Source organism: Euleptes europaea, chromosome 19 (assembly GCF_029931775.1).
Source record: "Euleptes europaea isolate rEulEur1 chromosome 19, rEulEur1.hap1, whole genome shotgun sequence".
NCBI lineage: Eukaryota > Metazoa > Chordata > Lepidosauria > Squamata > Sphaerodactylidae > Euleptes > Euleptes europaea.
The window spans coordinates 30,124,216-30,144,292 of record NC_079330.1 but is presented as its reverse complement, the minus strand read 5'-3'; the positions used below and the strand labels follow the sequence as shown (position 1 = coordinate 30,144,292).

The window sequence follows — 20,077 nt, the reverse complement described above, 5'->3', positions numbered from 1 at the left end:
AGGAGTGGGGAAACAAATCCAGTTCACCAGATTAGCCTCTGCTGCTCATGTGAAGGAGTGGGGAATCAAACCTGGTTCTCCAGATCAAAGTCCACCGCTCCAAACCACCACTCTTAACCACACCACCACACAGGTGAAGAGGCAAGGCAACAAAAAAGGGCAGAAGTGCAGTTGTAAAGTGACTGAGTAGAGGAGGGAGGGAGGGAAAGAAGAAGAAGAGGAAGAAGCGTTGGTTTTTATACCTCTCCCTGTAAAGTGTCTCAAACCAGCTTACAATCACCTTCCCTTCCCCTCCCCATAACAGACACCTTGTGAGGTAGGTGGGGATGAGAGAGTTCAAAGAGAACTGTTGACTAGCCCAAGGTCACCCAGCAGGCTTCATGTGTAGGAGTGGGGAAACCAACCCGGTTCACCAGATTAGCCTCTCCTGTTCATGCGGAGGAGTGAGGAATCAAACCCAGTTCTCCAGATTAGAGTCCACTGCTTTTAACCACTACACGCTGTGAAGAGAAGGGCAGGGCAGGCTGCAATGGCCACTGCCAACATGGTGGGCAAAATGTCCAGCTCAAACCAGAAGACAACAATGGTGGGAAAACCATCTTCCTACCAATTACCTGTTCGGTGAAAATTTCCTGTGTGAAGATGGTCTTCATGCGGCTCAAAGAACTCGGCTTTATCACGATCTGAAACGGACGCATGCAGACACAAAATGAGCTCCCACACAACCTCCAGAATACATTTGGTTGTCACAGAATGGGTATATGCTGAGCCCCTCAAACACAACTCAAAGGGTTGGATCCAGACTAACATTTCTGCTGGTGCAAGGATTTCTGCCCAGAGCAATTTTCCCACTTGCCCCTCCAGGGACAGCTCCAAATACCCCCACCAAATTCTGTTCCTGGTGGAGCAGGATTTTGGGGGGCATTTCAGGTGGCCACAGAAGAGGGAAGGTGGAAAAAAACCCCACAAACTGTGGGTGGAAAGGGTTGTGTCTGTGGAAGCACCTTGTCTGGATCCAAGACAGTCTTTCCATGTAGAACTGAAATAATGGGGGGGCTATAGTTAAAGATTCTTACATTTTGTTTTTATTTACCGTATATACTCGCGTATAAGCCGAGTTTTTCAGCCCAAAAAAAGGGCTGAAAAAGCCGGCCTCGGCTTATACGCGGGTCAATACGGTAGGGGAGGGGAGGGGGGAGGAGGGAGGGAGCAACTTACCGCCGCCATCGCTGCCGGGCCCATGCGGCTTCCCCCGGCCAGGAGCGCCCTGTGAGGGCCTCCTGCGGCCGCTGCAAGGCCGCGCGGCGGCCGCCGCCGGGCGCTCCTGCCTCCCCCCACCCTGGAAGGGCCGGGGGAAGCCGGCAGCCGGCCGCTCCTGCCTCCCCCCGCCCTGGAAGGGCCGGGGGAAGCCGGCAGCCGGCCGCTCCTGCCTCCCCCCGCCCTGGAAGGGCCGGGGGAAGCCGGCAGCCGGGCGCTCCTGCCTCCCCCCGCCCTGGAAGGGCCGGGGGAAGCCGGCAGCCGGGCGCTCCTGCCTCCCCCCGCCCTGGAAGGGCCGGGGGAAGCCGGCAGCCGGGCGCTCCTGCCTCCCCCCGCCCTGGAAGGGCCGGGGGAAGCTGGCAGCCGAGCCCTCCTGGAAGCCTCCTGCGGGGGCCCGCCGCCGCCACCACCGCCTTCGCCGGGAGCCCTGTCAGGTAAGCCTGCGGGGGGGGGAGGGGTTATAAGCCGACCCTCGGCTTATACGCGGGTGCCTAATTTTTCCCCATTTTTGGGGAGAAATTAGGCACCTCGGCTTATACGCGGGTAGGCTTATACATGGGTATATACGGTATTAGATTTTTTTTTCTACCTCCACTACTTTGCAGCTCAATTACATATGCTGATACATAACAGAAAACAGAAAAGATTTATGTGGAGGGGCTGCATCAGCATCTTGGTGGAACAGTACAGGTTGCGGAGATCCACATGGGGGAGATCCACACATTCCGCCTCAGTCACATGGTTGTTTAAACTGAACACCAGCTGTGCTTCTGACTACCCAACACCGTTTGGGCAGTGCTGAAAAGGTAACCCCGTTTCTGTGCCAAGAAAGGGTGACACCTGAAATCACGATATTCTGCACCTGAGCAAATGATGAAACTGAAAGGGAGCTTAAGTATTAAACATATATAAACACATGAAGTTGCCTTGTACTGAATCAGACCCTTGGTCCCTCAAGGTCAGTATTGTCTATTCAGACTGGCAGCAGCTCTCCAGGGTCTCAGGCAGAGGTCTTTCACATCACCTACTTGCCTAGTCCCTTTAACTGGAAATGCCAGGGATTGAACCTGGGACCTTCTGCATGCCAAGCAGATGTTCTACCACTGAGCCACAGCCCTTTCCTGACCTTGTTTCCATGCCAAGAAAAGCTCAATTCTGTGACCTGTGTAAATAATGCTTATGAAGTGAAGCCACGAGGGAGTACAGAAGACCTGCGCCCAACAGCCTCGCTGTATCAAACCTTCAGAAGATGGCCATCTCTTGATAATCTCTAAGTCTCTGATTCTCCAAATCGCAACCACTGGAGACTTTCTTCCCAGGGCCAAACCAACTATTTGGAGCTAAGGGGGGGGGGGAGTCTAAGCCCACCTAGCAAGTTCACAGTCAAGGTGAGGATCTGAACTACGGATTTCCTCTTAGCTACCAGGCTGCGACAGCGCTGTGCCATTCTAAGATTTGCTATCATTCCTGTAGTGAACCTGTGCTTTGGATAATGGCCATTCTGGATATCCCTATGGAAAGGCAACACATCAACCTAATCAGTAACTGACACAGTTCAAAACAACCGGCAGGAGGAAAAACCATTCGGCCTGAGGCGGCAGCTTACCTTCATTCCCAGAGTGGAGCACACCAAGTCAATGATAGCGCTGAGCTGGTTGCTATGGAAATACATGGCCACCAACAACAGCATCTCCCCGAAGGAGGCCGAGACTCCAGAAGTGCTGAAGCAAGGAGAGGGGGAGGGCGCGTGAGAAGAGGACCCTGGTCTGCTGGATGTTTCCAGGGAGGGAAAGACCGATGACACCTTCTCACCTCTCAAAATAAGCCTCTTCTTTGATCATCCAGCTGAGCCACATCACCATCAGCTGCTCTTGTTCTGGAGTGCTAGAAGAAGAAAAAGAAGAAGAGGAGGAGGAGCTGGTCTTTACATGCTGACTTTCTCTACCACTTAAGGAAAAATCAAACCGGCTTATAATCACCTTCCCTTCCCCTCCCCACAACAGATGCCCTGTGAGGTAGGTGGGGCTAAGAGAGCTCTAAGAGAACTGTGACTAGCCCAAGGTCACCCAGATGGCCTCATATACAGGAGTGGGAAAACCAACCCAGTTCACCAGATTAAGCCATGGCCAGGGAAGTGAAAACTTCAGAGCGGCAAGGAGACCCGTGCCTTCTGCACCCAAGAGTGCCCTGGCCGAGCCATTTGAATCTAACACATCTTTTATCGTTTAAAAAAGGGCCGTCAATGTGGTTCAAAAGGTACCTGACTAGGGTGGAGAACGCCAGCAGCATGCAGAACGAGAGGGAGACGAAGCGGACGCCAGCGGGAGTGGCCGGGGGGCGGCTCGTCATGAGCTGAAGCAGCTGCTCAGCCTCCTCGGAGGTGGGCCTGAACACGAACAGATAAAAAGAGGCAGTCAGACTTCCCTGGAGGGGGGGAGATTGTTGTTCCCACCTCCCGAGATGACAAAGTACAGTGTTTTTTAAAATATATATAAATATTTTATTTGAGATTATATTTAGCATAAACAAACAAAAACACCAAACACACAAATTACATACAACATAAAATCTAAGATAAAAAAACTAACATAAGATCAAGTGTGCCTCAGTTTAATCCAGATCTACTACTTGTTGCAGTTATTTTGAGTTTCGACATTACCGTTCTATTTTTATAAAAATGCTATTCAATATATGTTATAGACTCGAAATCTTCGAGTGTTACTTGCATTAAAATCCTTAATAAAACTTGTTTATATGTTTCCTGCTTATATCATTATGTTGCTATAATATTTGTTTACATATTTTGATATTGCTAACTAATACTTTTATTTCCCCTATATACAGATTGATTGTACTGGATAAAGTAGAGAGTTTTTGAAGAGTGCTCACTTCAAACCAGCGATGCCCATCAGCGCGCAGTAGAGACGCAGGAGGGCGCTGGCTTTCACCACATGCTCCTCCTTCAGGCCCGAGTAGACCGACACGTTGGGCTCCATGTCGGCGTCCACTTCTTCTGTAATGCGCATGCTGCGAACCGTGGGCAGGATCCCCATCAACTCCAGCAGCAGCTGCCTTCTCATCTGCCAGAGGACGGAGCTGACCGTCTCCCTCTTTCTCTGGAAGAAAAGAAGGGAGGAGGGGGGGAAAGATCTCGCTTGATGCACACCAAAGATAACAGGCAGAAAGAAATGCAAATAATGTTAAAAAACTAAGTTAGCTTTGGATCCTAAGTATATGCTACTTGGGTTAATGCCAGCAACATTGGAAATGGTGTCTGAGGAATTGCACAGATATGCGGTCACAGCAGCCAGAGCGGTACTAGCTGTGAAATGGAAATTGGATGAAAGTTTCAATATAGAAGAATGGAAGAGCAAATTGGCAGAATATGCTGTTATGGTGAAACTAACTAATCTAGTAAATAAAAGACCCAGAGAATAATTTATTTTAAACTGGAGGCTCTATTGTTGCTTACGTGAGAACAACATAAGTTATGAGGCGTTTGATATCTTTGATATCTATATTAAACTTTGTTTTAATGTTTTAAGTTTAATATAGAAACAGACAAATACTTTAGCATGTATCGGGATTTAAGGTATATTTACACCCAGGGTAGAAATACATACTTTTGTTCATATAATTGAACAGTAGGTAAGATTTGTGAAGCATTATTGTAATCCCCCATCCCACCCTACCCTTTTTTTAATGTCCACTATTTTATTCTTTTGGAAATAAAAACTTTATTTAAAAAAAAAAAGATAACAGGCAGGCTCTTACCAGCTTTCAGCTGGCCCAAGAATCAGAAGCAGTGATCTCATCTGACTGCCCCCCTCTTTGCGTACCCCCTCATGTACCTTCCCCAGTCCCCAAGCACAGCCTTTTCAGGGGTCCAAAGGGACTTCTTGGGGAAGGGGGAGGCAGGGAAACATCTGCTTCCACCAGTGGAACCCAAACCAACAAAAGTTTGCCATTAGTTTCCATATTTGCACTCTTTATTTTACCTTTATTATAGCTCAGACGTATCATTAAAAAAACATGTTTAACACATACGTCAATATGCACATACGTTTTGGAAATGTGCAAATATATTTAAAATCTCATGTTATCAAAGAATCAGCAAACAACAGATGACCGAGTAAGCTAAAGATCCCGAGCGGGTTGTAAACTGCCTTATGGAAAGTTGGAAGAAAAAATTAAATAAATAAATAAATAATTCTAATTACAATAATCGGTGGAAACAGCTTATGTCAAACAGACTGCTCTGGCTTATGGCACTCCCCCCCCCCAACTTGATGTCTTTTGCTTTTTCACCTGCTCCGGAATCCAATTGCTAAAAGCTCTCACCTGTTGCCCGTTCCGGATAAAAGTTCCAAACCAAGTCCGTACTTTCGCGTTGGTCCCGAGCAACAAGCCACTTACGAAGCACACCAGGTCACTCACGCCATCTTCTGAAGACTCATCCTTCGTGTGATCCAAAGTCAAGGCCACCCCGAGGCCAGGCAAGTGGCACTCTTCCACCTAGTCCCAAAGGCAAAACAGAGTTGCACTTACCTGTAACTGTTGGTCATCGAGTGGTCTTCTGTGCAGTTCCCAGGTGGGACTGCACAGAAGCCATGAGGATGACCAAAGGAACTCAAAAATTATCTGGGATTGAAACACCTGCCTGAGAAGGGCTGAGGACAGAATGGAATAATAGAATTGGAAGGAATCACCAGGGTCATCTAGTCCAACTCCCTGCACAATGCAGGACATTCACAACTACCTCCCCCACACACCCCCAGTGACCCCTACTCCATGCTCGGAAGATGGCCAAGATGCCCTCCCTCTCATCATCTGCCTAAGGTCATAGAATCAAAAAGAAACAGTACACTGGCTCAGAAACACTTTTCCATATATTAAACAAATATTAAACATACATCTATTATCGCATATATAAGGTCATATATAAGGTCATAGAATCAGCATTGCTGACAGATGGCCATCTAGCCTCTGCTTAAATCCTCCAGGGAAGGAGAGTTTACCACCTCCCGAAGAAGCCTGTTCCATTGAGGAACCGCTCTAACTGTTAGAACATTCTTCCTAACGTCTAGACGGAAATTCTTTGGACTTAATTTCAACCCGTTGGTTCTGGTCTGATCTTCTGGGGCAACAGAAAACAACTCGGCACCCTCCTCTATATGACAGCCATTCAAGTACTTGAAGATGGTTATCATATCCCCTCTCAGTCTTCTACTCTTCAGGCTAAACATACTCAGCTCCTTCAACCTTTCCTCATAAGACTTGGTCTCCAGATATTATTCAAGGAACCAGCCAATTTACTGTCTAAGAACTTTATTGAGCCAGGAGTTGTTAGCGGTGGAAGAGGCAACCGTTTTGAATCTGTTGATGCACACCTTAAACTCTTGAGAACATTTAATTATGATAAATCAACAGAGAGGATAAAAAGGGATCTAGCAAAACCAGACGTTATTTGGTACTGCTGCCTGGAACACCTTGATGAATCTTCTGAGAGCCCAGCTTCACCAGGTTATTATTAAGCACTTCTAACCTTTGACTCTACAATCGTTGCTCCCGTAGCAACGACCTTTCCGAAACTATTTCGCTATGCTTTTTAAATTAGTCTTTGCCTTCCAATAATGGTTTTGAAACTTTAATTATGGAAATGTTTTCAGAAATGAAAAATACAGTGTTGTTTTTTCAAAAAAGAAACTCGTGTGCCTATTTACTAGGTCTGCTTCCTAATTGTGAAGGACAATTCATACGCCTAGCATGCTCCAGAGAGTTCCAGAGAGACCTATTCATAGACCTATACCAGCTGAGATGTCTTATGGGGCAAAGAGGTGGGTTCGAACCCCTGCAAAGCTAGGCCTTTGTCAAGGAGTGGGTCAAGTATTGCATTTGACTGAGGGATGGGGCAAAATCATAGACCTATTCCCCCAAAGCAAGAAAAGAAGGAGGAGGAGGAAGAAGAGTTGGTTTTTCTATCCCGACCCCTTTATTTATTGGCTTTTATTTCTTACAGAAGTCCCAATTCCTAGTGGGGTTCGGCTGTTATTGAAGCAAAGCCAGGAACTGTCCACTGTCCACCCAGAGATAGAGCAGACTTTAATCACCGTGCTCTGCTGGGAAGGAACACGTTGGGTCTTTTCTCTAGTTTTTTTTTTTAATTCAGCCATGTTAGTTTACCAGGAAATAAAACACCTGTTGTGCCAATGCTGGGCAGCAGAATTTAAGGCCACCAAGGAGAAGACAAAGATGAGTTGTTTTTTATATGCCAACTTTCTCTCTCTTACTCTAAATCTCTTCTGTCTTAAAATGTGATTATTATCTAGATAAATGATTGGTTCTTAACTTTTTATGAGATAATCTAAGAATACATCTTTTCTAAAGCAAGATAAGAGGGAAATAAATTCTTAATCTCCAATTTTGTTTTATTTTGCTTTCAAGTCGCAGCTGACTTATGGCGACCCCCATAAGGTTTTCAAGGCAAGAGACGTTCAGAGGTGGTTTGCCATTGCCTGCCTCTGTGACACACCCAGGGTATTCCTTGTAGGTCGCCCATCCAAATACTTGCCAGAGTTGAGGCTGCCACCCAGCAAGTTTCTACAGCTGTGTGCGGATTTGAACCTGGGTTTAATCTCTATTAAAAGGCAATAAATCTAATTTTCTGTAACTGTTTCAACTTGCTGTCAAAGATAAAAGAAAAAACCTTATGCAATCAGAGTTCACCAATAGTTGAACCTCATATGAGCTCATAACTGCAGGAAAACATGCATGATCAGCAGGAAAAGGAATGATATCAAAATACTGCTACAGCAGCTTGTGGGCCTTCTGGGGGTATCCAGTTGAGAGCCAGCATGGTTTAATGGTTAAGAGCAGTGGTTTGGAGCAGTGCACTCTGATCTGGAGAATCGGATTTGATTCCCCACTCCTCCACATGTGCGGCAGAGGATAATCTGGTGAACTGGATTTGTTTCCCCACTCCTACCCATGAAGCCAGCTGGGCGACCTTGGGCTAGTCACACTCTCTCAGCCCCACCTACTTCACAGGGTGTCTATTGTGGGGAGGGGAAGGTGATTGTAAGCCAGTTTGATTCTTCTTTAAGTGGTAGAGAAAGTGGGCATATAAAAACCAACTCTTCTTCTTCTACTGCAGGAAAAAAGATGCTAGACTAGACTGACTGTTGGTCTGATCCAGCAGGGCTCTCCTTACAGCTCCCCTGAGAGGTGCTGTAGCTCACAGACAAGGCCCCTGAGCCCAACTCCCAGACAGCCCACATTTCAAGTCTGATCATCATGACTGCTTTGCAAAAACTGAAGTGGGAAAACACAAGACTTACCACCATGCCGCGGACCCTCAACGCCTGGGAAGGGTTCATCTTGCAAAGATGGCGGAGAGCCTCGGTCCTCCGGCGGCCTCCAAAGCTTTCCTCATCCTGCCGCTCGCCGTTCTTGATCAAGCCCCTGCAAACTGAAACCGCCAAGCGAGTTATAGTCATCCTGAACCTTTGACATGGCCCAAATGCTTCTCCCCAGGAAACAATCCCCTTAACTTCTTTAGTTAGATGGTTGAGCCACAGAATAATTAAATGCTCAATCCCACTCACAGAGGTGACTGCCCTGATCTGCCTGTACATGATTCCCTGCTAGGACCTTGCTTCTGAAAAATAAATAAGTCTGCTGCATTCCAGGTACTCTCAAAACAGAGTAGGAGCAGAGGAGAAGGCCTGTTGAGCCTCTGTATGAGTCGCAGATCTGAACTTGTCTGCTGAGGGATGCTGAGATCTGTAATTCATGCTAAGAAACAGGGATAGGTGGCTTTCAGGCATATAAAGTCTACTTCTGTGTACTCTAAAAGCAAAGCCTTTTTTGTCTGCAGCATGCAATATACTTCCCTATTTTTAATTTTTTTTTAAATGCACGCCTCCTGTACTATGGTACAGTGCACCTTTTTCAGGCGTGTTGTAAATAAGAAATATCATTAATCCTCATCAGGAGCATGACAAACATTATATACCGCCCTGTAACCAATCAATCATGCCCCTCTCTGATCCTACAGCTCCTTCGGAAGGTAAAATAATTCTTGGGGTGTGCAGAACACACACGGAGAGCAGCCAAACAAGAGAGAGGTGCTGCAGGGAGAAAAGAGAAGGGGGTGAAATCACTCCTTCTGTATCTTCTACAAATGTAGTTTCACAGAAAAAAAGAGAGGGGAGGAATTAAACCCCCTGCTCATTGCAGCACCCCAACTCACAAGGCCGTTCACCTGAGAGTGCCCTTTGGTCCAAGGACTGACCTTTGGGAACAGAGAGGAATGTGGACCAACTTCCACACATCTTCCAGGAATTCACGACGACTACAACACAGGCTCGAACAGAAATACGATCCACAGATGTGATAATTTTGGGGTAGCCATGTTGGTCTGCAGTAGAACATCTATATTCGAGTCCAGTAGCACCTCAGAGACCAACAAGATTTTCGGGGTATGTGCTTTCGAGAGTCAAAGTTCCCTCAGTCAGAAACGGTATCTCACAAAGGGAGCTTTGACTCTTGAAAGCTCATACCCCGAAAATCTTGTTGGTGTCTGAGGTGCACTAAAGGAACCTGTCAGACGGCCAAAGCCACTCCTCCAAATCGCCTGTCTGACTGACATCGTAGCATGCTGCACATTTCCTGAATACGTTGTACCTTCATTAAAGCTGTCAGGAACATTGGCCACCAAGAGACACAGGAACCAGGCACCGTTCTTCATGTGTAGCAAAGACTCGGCCACCTCCACAATCGGTAACAGCGAAGGCAGCTCTGTGCAGCGGAAGAGTTAAGAAACAGATTTAAGGATGAATACAACTGATGAGGAGACCCTTGATCAGTTTAATTAAAAATGGAAACTGTTTCATAGATATATAGAAACCGACAGCTGAAACTCTATAACGATAGTAGTAGATTAAATGTTATAAACATAGGTTAATTTATAGTGAACTCCTAGCAGAAAAATCAAAAGAAAATGTCAAGAGATAGTCTGCTTGATTAACTGGAAAATCAGATGCTGTAACTATGCTGTAACTTCCTTTTTTTATATACTCTATCCGCAGATGTATCCCTTATCCTCTTTTTTCCTTCTGTATACCCTATTCAAAATTTTTAAAAAGAAACAGATTTAAGGAAACAGTTCTAAGAGTCAGTCAAGTTCTGAGGTTAATTCCAGGCTTCTTAGCTAGCTCTCTTCTAATGACTGCGGAGAAACATATTGGTATGGGGGGGTTTCAACTCTCTGCAGGGCCTGCTGGAGCGCAAAACTCTGCAATTGGCGCCATCTGAATTTTTGGTTTTTGATTTATGAATTATGAATATGATTTAGGCATTATGATTGTTATTTGGGTATTTTAACTGATTGGAATCATTTTAGTGTTAGATAGATATATTTATTATTACGGATTAAGCCAGAAAATATACAAACCTTATCAAACATTTTAGTGTTATTTATTGCTCTTTATTGTATTTATACATTGATTATGATGTGAGCCGCCCTGAGCCTGGCTTTGCCAGGGAGGCAGGATATAAGAGCAAAAATAAATAAAATAAACAAGCAAGCATAACAGAGGTTTATAAAATTATGCATGGGGCAGAGAGAGAGGATACAGAGAAGTTCTTCTCCCCTCCTCCCAAAGTACTAGAACTCAGAGGCGCCCAATGAAGTCGACGGGCAACAGATTCAGGATAAACAAAAGGAAGTACTACTTTGCTACTTCATTCGACAAGTGATTAAAATGTGGAATTTGCTACCAGTGGAATGAGTGCAGATAGCTTTAAAAGGGGATAGACAGATTCATGGAGGAGCAAACCATCAGTGGATGCTAGCCATGGTGACTAAGAACCTCCACATTCAGAGGCAGTCAACCTCTGAATACCAGTGCCCAGAGGCAACATCAAGGGAAGGCCTCAGTCTCTATGGCCTGTTGTTGGACCTCCAGAGGAACTGGTTGGCCATGGGGTGAGACAGGATGCTGGACTAGATGGACCACTGGTCTGTTCCAGCAGGGATCCTCTTATGTCCTTAAAACCCAGCTCTGAAGTCAATGGAAAGAACTAACAGGATTAGGACTGTAGCTCAATAGTGGAGTGCAAACCTTTTTCAGACACAAGCCCATGTCCAGTTCCTGGCATCTCCAGATCTCAGGTAACAAGCGCTGGAAATGGGGAACAATGTGGCCATCCCACCCGACTTCCCCCAAATCTTCCTTTCCAGGATTCTCTAATCTCAGGGGACTAATCAAGCCGATCTCTCCTCCCCTGCAGCTCCTCTCAGCACTTTGTCCCCATGGAGCATGCTCAGTCCTCAACTGACCATTTCTTTTTCTCTTGGCTAATTTACAAAACCATATTTTCCTGCCATGAAGGAGCTAGAAAAGATTCTGAAGTGTAAGGATGTGTCACTGGCCACCAAGATCAAGTTAATTCATGCCATTGTATTCCCTATTACTATGTATGGGTGTGAAAGCTGGACAATAAAGAAAGCTGATAGGAAGAAAATAGATTCCTTTGAAATGTGGTGTTGGAGGAGAGTGTTACGGATATCGTGGACTGCCAAAAAAACAACAAATCAGTGGGTTATATATCAAATCAAGCCTGAACTGACTCTAGAAGCTAAAAGGACTAAACTGAAGGTATATTTTGGTCACATTATGAGAAGGCAAAAGTCACTGGAAAAGACAATCGTGCTAGAAAAAGTTGAGGGCAGCAGGAAAAGAGGAAGACCCAACAAGAGATGGACTGACTCATTAAAGGAAGCCACAGCCCTCAATTTGCAAAGATCTGAGGAAGGCTGTCAAAGATAGGACATTTTGGAGGACTTTCATTCATAGGGTAGCCATGAGTCGGAAGCGACTTGACGGCACTTAACACACATACATTTTCCTGCATTCTTGGAGAGTCCCCCAAATAGGCAAGAGACCCCTAATCTAGTCTATGAGCTGCCTCATGGTGTCACTGGCATTACCCAAACAAGTGCGAGTCAGTTTACTGTTAGACACAGAATCAAGGGAGAGGCTCTAGCTTGTGGAAGAGCCCAGGTTCAATGCAGAAGGTCCCAGGTTCAATCCCCAGCATCTACAGTTAAAAGACCAGAAGGTCCTAGGTTCAATTCCCAGCATCTCCAGTTAAAAGGGCCAGACAGTAGGCAATGTCAAACAGCTCTGCCTGAGACCTCAGAGAGCTGCTGCCAGTCAAAATTGACAAGACTAACCTTGATGAGCTGATGGGCTGACTCATGAATCTGGACTCAAGGTTACAGCTTACCAAAATAACTTTTCATAACATGTAAAGATGCATTTTGAAGAGGAGCACACCTGCTTGTAAGATGCAAAGTACATCCGCGGCTTCCTCCAGATAGACAGGGCTCTCAAACAACTCAGACGATTTGAAGAACAACTCCCCATTGGACTCTGCCACCTGCAATGACAACAGGGAGCAGTGTAAGGTACTTCACCTAGGCAGAAACAACATAACGCACAGGGACAGGATGGGAGATAGTTGGCTTGACAACAGTACATGTGAAAGAGATCTGGGAGTCTTAGTGGACCACAAACTGAACATGAGTCAACAGTGTGATACGGCGGCTAAGAAGGCCAATGCAATTCTGGGCTGCATCAATAGGAGTATTGTGTCTAGATCAAGGGAAGTAATACTACCACTGTATTCTGCATTGGTCAGACCTCACTTGGAATACTGTGTCCAGTTTTGGGCTCCACAATTTAAGAAGGATGTTGACAAGTTGGAGCGTGTCCAGAGGAGGGCGACCAGAATGGTCAGAGGTCTGGAATCCATGCCCTATGAGGAGAGACTTAGGGAGTTGGGTTTGTTTAGTTTGGAGAAGAGAAGGTCGAGGGGAGACATGATAGCCATGTTAAAATATCTGAAGGGATGTCATGTTGATGAGGGAACTAGCTTGTTCTCTGTTGCTCCAGAGACTAGGACACGGAGTAATGGATTTAAATTAATAGAAAAGCGATTCCACCTAAACATTAGGAAGAACTTTCTCATGGTGAGGGCTGTTCGATGGTGGAATGCACTACCTCAGAGGGTGGTGGAGTCCCCATCTTTGGAGGTCTTTAAGCAGAGGCTGGATGGCCATCTGTTGGGAGTGCTTTGATTGTGGGATCCTGCATTGCGGGGCGAGGGTTGGGGTCACTGGGGATGTATGGGGGAGGTAGTTGTTAATTTCCTGCATTGTGCAGGGGGTTGGACTAGATGACCCTGATAAACCGCTAGAGCAGGGTTCCCAATTGCTTTATTACTTGCACAGGAAGCTGAATTAGAAAAAGATTCTCCCTGAAGAAGATTTATGCAAAACACATTGGGGGTCACAGAACTTATAAAAAGAAAAGGAGACGCATACCTTGTTCATAATAGCCAGTAATTCGCTAAGCACAAGACGAAGCCGACGAGGGGAATCGCTGTGCTCGAACTCCAGTGTCAGACCGTGCTGCAGCTGAGACACCAAGATGCTCTCACCGCTGCCTCCTCCAAGCTTGTGCCTGAAATGAGATGCAAAAGCACAGCGGTTCAGAAAAGGCGAGCAGGAGCATGGGGGGGGGGGGCCTGCCAGTCTCACCACCAGAGTGGTCTTGCAGGATCAGACCCAGGAGCCTGAGCTTCTGCCAGCGGAGTACAGCAGTGAGTATGTTGCAAACTAGTGCAGGAGAGGTCCCGCTTTAAATAGCTATTCAGCTATTAGGTTAGCTGAATGTCTGAATTTTACTGGCATGTAGCCACAGGCCATTACAAACATGTCAACAATTACCTCTAATAGTTAAGAATGTACATTAAAAAAGGAAAATATTCTAAATTAGTAAAATGCAAAACAAAAAAGGTAAAGGTCCCCTGTGCAAGCCCGGGGTCATTCCTGACCCATGGGGTGATGTCACATCCCGACATTTACTAGGTAGACTTTGTTTACAGGGTGGTTTGCCAGTGTCTTCCCCAGTCGTCTACACTTTACCCCCAGCAAGCTGGGTACTCATTTTACCGACCTCAGAAGGATGGAAGACTGAGTCAACCTTGAGCCGGCGACCTGAAACCAACTTCCGTCAGGATCAAACTCAGGTCGTGAGCAGAGCTTGGACTGCAGTACTGCAGCTGACCACTCTGACCACGGGGCTCCTTAAAATGCAAAACTATGTTAGTTAAATTAGTAAAATGCAAAATAATACTAGCTAAAAACTGCAACAAAGTCCCAGCAGACCAGTAAGAGCTATCAACCATTTAAAATCAGCATACAGGATCGACTCTCTTAGCAGCTATGTCGGACCTTATTTTCTTTGCTGCCAAGGCAAACAGAGAGGTCTTATTCGAAAACAAACCCATCAGAGTATGTTAACAAAAATATTAATTTCTCAACACTAAAGCTAGTATTTAAACCAGAAACCAACCCGGCAAGGAGTTTAGCCCTAGGTTCCACATACAGAGGGCAGTCGAAAATATAATGATGTAAATCTTCCAGAGCAGGAGATTCGCAAATACAAAAGCGTTGATCTTTTGGTATCCATAAATAGCGCCCGGCCAATACAGCCGTTGGCAATGACTAAAAGCATAGGTTAGCTGAGTAACCACAATATGTGGTGAAGCCTGAGGGGAGGAGCAGAAGAGAAAGACTGAGCCAAGATTTCCACAGGCTAATGGGCAGAACCTCTGTGCCCATTATAGCTCTTGCAATTACTTTAGAAAGCAAAAGAAATGACACCTATGCATTGGTTTATGCACATCATAAGAAGAGCTCTGCTAGATCAGTTGGTTCCAGGTAGCTGGCTCAAGGTTGATGGTTGATGGCCTTCCATCCTTCCAAGGTCGATAAAATGAGTACCCAGCTTGCTGGGGGTAAAGGGAAGATGACTGAGGAAGACACTGGAAAACCACCCCGTAAAACAAAGTCTGCCTAGTAAACATCGGGATGTGACGTCACCCCATGGGTCAGGAATGACCCGGTGCTTGCATAGGGGACCTTTACTTTACTTACTGGGTGCACAGTTCCCCCCAGACCCTTTTACTCTTTTTAGTTACCTGAGCTGCTGTTCTTTATTGGCATCCTGCTCCAAGGCGTGGAAATCCACCGACAGCAAGGCCACAATGGAGTTGACTGCTTCCACCCCCGAAAGCAGGCGGAGGATCAGTTTCTTATCCTGCGCCCAGCTCTGGCTTTGATCAGCTGGAGCACACAAGGCCATGCGCACCAAGCAAGGCAGCAACAGCCGGAGCTCAGGGTCGCTCAGGGCCGCTAAGCGCACGACATCCACCTTCTGCATGGCTTCGAAAGCATAGGGGTTGACAAACTGAAGAGCGGAGCAGTCTGTCATTTCGCCCCGCATCCTGAAAGGCAGAGATCAGGGAGTTACAATCTTAAGATGGCAGCTGCTCTGTTGGCCTCACATAGATAAGCAAGGAGAGAGCCTCAGCCACAGGTAAAAAGACTGACTTTCCCCCCCCCACACACACACACACACCCTGCACAGTAGAAATGGACATGTTCACCACTGAACAGGCTCTTGCAGGCATCCCATGAGATGGCCACAGAGGGCTGAGAAAGCAATACTGGTTCAAATACCATCAAGCAAGTTAAGATGATAATAAGCATGCACGGATAAGAAATAGACGAAGAAGAGTTGGTTTTTACATGTCGACTTTCTCTACAATTCAAGGAGTCTCGAAGCGGCTTACAATCGCCTTCCCCTCCCTGCAACAGACACCCTGTGAGGTAAGTGGGGCTGAGTTCCGAAAGAACTGTGACTAGCCCAAGGTCGCCCAGCTGGCTTGGTGTGTAGGAGTGGGGAAACAAATCCAGTTCACCAGATTAGCATCTGCCGCTCATGTGGAGGAGTGGGGAATCAAACCTGATTCTCCAGATTAGAGTCCACTTCTCCAAACCACCACAACACACTGGCTCTCTAATATAGATATGCAGATTGTTCTCATTTCCACTTGGATAAGTTCATGGCACAAATACACTATGATCTCCAAAAAACCACATCCTAATTTATCCCAAAATTCTAATTACTGATGCCTATGAAGAACCCCTAAGAGAATGCAAGAGCAGACGTGCTAGAGCAGATCAATGGTGCATCTGATCCAACAGGCTGTTTCACAAAGAGGACATCATCTTTAACTACAGTGACCCTAATGCCAAAGCCAGGATGTCCATAACAAATGATGAGATCCCTTTCTGGAGGTCACTTAAGGGGAACTAAGCAAGCGGATGAGTTATAACAAACGTTTAGTTGCTGAAGACGCATTCTGAGCACCCCAATAGCTGGCTCTTGTACCCTGATGCAACTGTTAATAGCATTCTTGCTGAGCCTTTAAAAAAAAAATCTGGTCTTAATGTAACTGGCCTAGGCTAATTTCCTTTCACCTCCCCTGGGGACAAGCAAATCTCCTGTTTGTTCAAATCTCAGCAAACAGATCCCTAGTGAGTCCAATGCAAGCTTTTCCAGCCATTCAGTCACGATGACTGCATTCACATGAAATACATGAAGCTGTCTCATACTGAATCAGACCCTTTGTCCAGCAAAGTCAGTAGTGTCTACTCAGACCGGCAGCGGCTCTCCAGAGTCTCAGGCAGGGGTCTTTCACATCACCTACCTCCCTAGGCCTTTTAGGTGGAGATGCCGGGGATGGAACCTGGGACCTTCTGCAGGCCAAGCAGATGCTCTGCCACTGTGCCACGACCCCTCTCCATGGCATTCTACCACTTCAGTTTTGCTTGTGTGTTTATCTGGGGAAGGGCTGTGGCTCAGTGGTAGAGTATCTGCTTGGCACACAGAAGGTACCAGGTTCCGTCCCTGGCATCTCCAGTTAAAGGGACTAGGCAGGTAGGTGATGTGAAAGACCTCTGCCTGAGACCCTGGAGAGCCATGGAAAGGGGCCGTGGCTCAGCGGTAGAGCATCTGCTTGGCATGCAGAAGGTCCCAGGTTCAATCCCTGGCATCTCCAGTTAAAGGGACGAGGCAAGTAGGTGGTGTGAAAGACCCCTCTGCCTGGGACCCTGGAGAGCCAAGGAAAGGGGCCGTGGCTCAGCGGTAGAGCATCTGCTTGGCAGGCAGAAGGTCCCAGGTTCCATCTCCAGTTAAAGGGACCACGCAAGTAGGTGATGTGAAAGACCCCTGCCTGAGACCCTGGAGAGCCATGAAGAGGGGCCGTGGCTCAGCGGTAGAGCATCTGCTCGGCATGCAGAAGGTCCCAGGTTCAATCCCCGGCATCTCCAGTTAAAGGGACTAGGTAAGTAGGTGGTGTGAAAGACCCCTCTGCCTGGGACCCTGGAGAGCCAAGGAAAGGGGCCGTGGCTCAGAGGTAGAGCCTCTGCTTGGCATGCGGAAGGTCCCCCAGGGTTCAATCCCCAGCATCTCCAGTTAAAGGGACTAGGTAAGTAGGTGGTGTGAAAGACCCCTCTGCCTGGGACCCTGGAGAGCCAAGGAAAGGGGCCGTGGCTCAGAGGTAGAGCCTCTGCTTGGCATGCGGAAGGTCCCCCAGGGTTCAATCCCCGGCATCTCCAGTTAAAGGGACTAGGTAAGTAGGTGGTGTGAAAGACCCCTCTGCCTGGGACCCTGGAGAGCCAAGGAAAGGGGCCGTGGCTCAGCGGTAGAGCATCTGCTTGGCAGGCAGAAGGTCCCAGGTTCCATCTCCAGTTAAAGGGACCACACAAGTAGGTGATGTGAAAGACCTCTCCCTGAGACCCTGGAGAGCCATGAAGAGGGGCCGTGGCTCAGTGGCAGAGCATCTGCTTGTTAGCAGAAGGTCCCAGGTTCAATCCCCGGCATCTCCAGTTAAAGGGACCAACAAGTAGGTGATGTGAAAGACCCCTCTGCCTGAGACCCTGGACAGCTGCTGCCAGTCAGGGTAGACCCTACTGCCTTGGATGGACGGAGGGTCTGATTCAGTCTAAAGCGGCTTCATGTGATCTCATGTTTCCACATAACAGCGGGCACTACTTTCTCAACCGAGCAACGTACAAAATATTCTCCCGTCTCCTATGGAGGAGGAGTGGAAATGTTTTAAGATTATGTTCCCACCCCCGAGGAGCACCGCCCCACGGCAAAGCAGCCTGTGCGTGAGGGGAGAAAAGCGCGGGGCCCAGGCGCCCGAGCCTCAACCCCGGCGAGGAAAGGAAGTCGAGTGGCCGTTATGTGGAGAAGGGGGGGGGGTCGAGGGAACCGAGGCGCCCGAGCCCAATCTATGTGGTAAAAGAAGAGGGATGACAGGTGCCGAAAGTCTTCCTGGACCCACCTGGTGGGGGGGGGGACGCCCACCCCCCTCCGGCCCCGCTCTGAGAACCGGAACTCGAGACTCGGAAAACACCCCTCACGCCCCCATCGAACGCTACGTCGCGGGGGGAAGGCGTCACTTCCGCCCGTTCTTGGCGCGCGAAGGCCTGGAAAGCCACGACATCCGGCGCGAGCCGGAAGTGGCAACGCGGCCGGGCGCTTGTGAGGGCGGAAGTGGCTTCTTCCACGCCTTTCCTGCGGGGAGGAGCTTTTCATGCCGGGGGCGGGGGCAGCGCTTGCGGGGCCCGAATCGTCCCCAGGCTAGTTGTCTCCGTTCCGGAGAAAGAGGCGTCCGCTCGGAGACCAGCGGCCCTTCTTCCTGCACAATCGCCGGTTAGGGTTGCCAACCTCCAGGGGGTTGCGGGAGGAAGAATGCTCAGGGTTGTTCCAATTGAAACTTATATTCTGACAGTGCATAAGTGAAAACCGAAGCTCAAAGGAAACTTACTAATATAAACGTCATGCAAGGAACAAAATTAACCCGAAGTAGCTGTATACCAACGCTACACGTTTCACAAGGTGACAAGTGTCACAGAGTAACAAGGTAAGTATAAATCACAATTGTATCAAAAGCTTAATCTTGCTGCTTTTCAGTCAGTCAAATATGACTGACCTTGTAAAATTTATAGCGTTTGTTTATTCATAAAAAGCAATTAAAATTTTAAAAAAATAAATTTATATATTTATATATATATATTTATAAAAATAAAATTTACAGCGTTTGTGTACAGCTACTTCGTGTTAATTTGCATGACGTTTATATTAGTAAGTTTCCTTTGAGTTTCGGTTTTCACTTATGCACTGTTAGAATATGAGTTTCAATTTGAATAAGCTTGAGTTTGGTATTATTCTTTCTACAGCTAGTCTAATTAATACCAGTGCATTTTTTGGTTTAACCTCCAGGTGGTGACAGGATATCTCCTATTCCAACTGATCTCCAGCCGATAGAGATCAGTTCGCATGGAGGAAATGGCTGCTTTGCCCATCGGACTCTATGGCATTGAAGTCCCGCCCCTCCCAAACCCCACCCTCCTCAGGCTCCGCCCCAAAAGCCTCCCACCGGTTGCGAAGAGGGACCTGGCAACCCTAGATGAGCCGGATCGTTCTGCTGTAGGTGGATGTTTCAGTGCCTGTGGGGAGGGGAGCTCTGGCTCACCCAAGCCCATGGCAGAAGAAATTCCGTTAGTAGCGTTGCCAGCTCCAGGTTGGGAAATACCTGGAGATTTGGGGGGAGGAGTCGTTTGGGGAGGGACTTCCATGCCATAGAGTCCAATTGTCCACGCGGCCATGTCCTCCAGGGAAACTGATCAGCTGGAGATCAGTTTTAATAGCGGGAGATCTCCAGCCACCACCGGGAGGTTGGCAGCCCTATTTGTTGGACTTGAAGGTGCCGCTGCATGGGGGGGGGGGCATTAAATTTGCATTCATAGGCAAGGAAGCTGCAGGAGGACGCAAAGTATTGGCTCCAGCGGCCCCTGGTCAAATGCTGCCAACTGAGACCTGGGAAATTCCTG

The 20,077-nt window shown here is 47.4% G+C and overlaps 1 protein-coding gene across 1 annotated transcript in view; it reads right to left on the bottom strand.

Annotated features, from left to right (window-relative positions):
• Positions 1-15,611, bottom strand: part of INTS2 (integrator complex subunit 2) — a 29,840-nt gene extending 14,229 nt beyond the window's left edge. Inside the window, exons 1-11 of the mRNA XM_056865612.1 lie at positions 15,310-15,611; positions 13,649-13,787; positions 12,600-12,702; positions 9,943-10,056; positions 8,595-8,725; positions 5,599-5,772; positions 4,147-4,373; positions 3,518-3,643; positions 3,070-3,141; positions 2,864-2,978; positions 615-683 (exon numbers count right to left, since the gene is read on the bottom strand). Of these exons, the coding sequence (XP_056721590.1) occupies positions 615-683; positions 2,864-2,978; positions 3,070-3,141; positions 3,518-3,643; positions 4,147-4,373; positions 5,599-5,772; positions 8,595-8,725; positions 9,943-10,056; positions 12,600-12,702; positions 13,649-13,787; positions 15,310-15,602 (1,563 nt within the window). The 5' untranslated portion in view covers positions 15,603-15,611. The remainder of the gene's footprint in view (positions 1-614; positions 684-2,863; positions 2,979-3,069; positions 3,142-3,517; positions 3,644-4,146; positions 4,374-5,598; positions 5,773-8,594; positions 8,726-9,942; positions 10,057-12,599; positions 12,703-13,648; positions 13,788-15,309) is intronic.
• Positions 15,612-20,077: the final 4,466 nt, after the last annotated feature.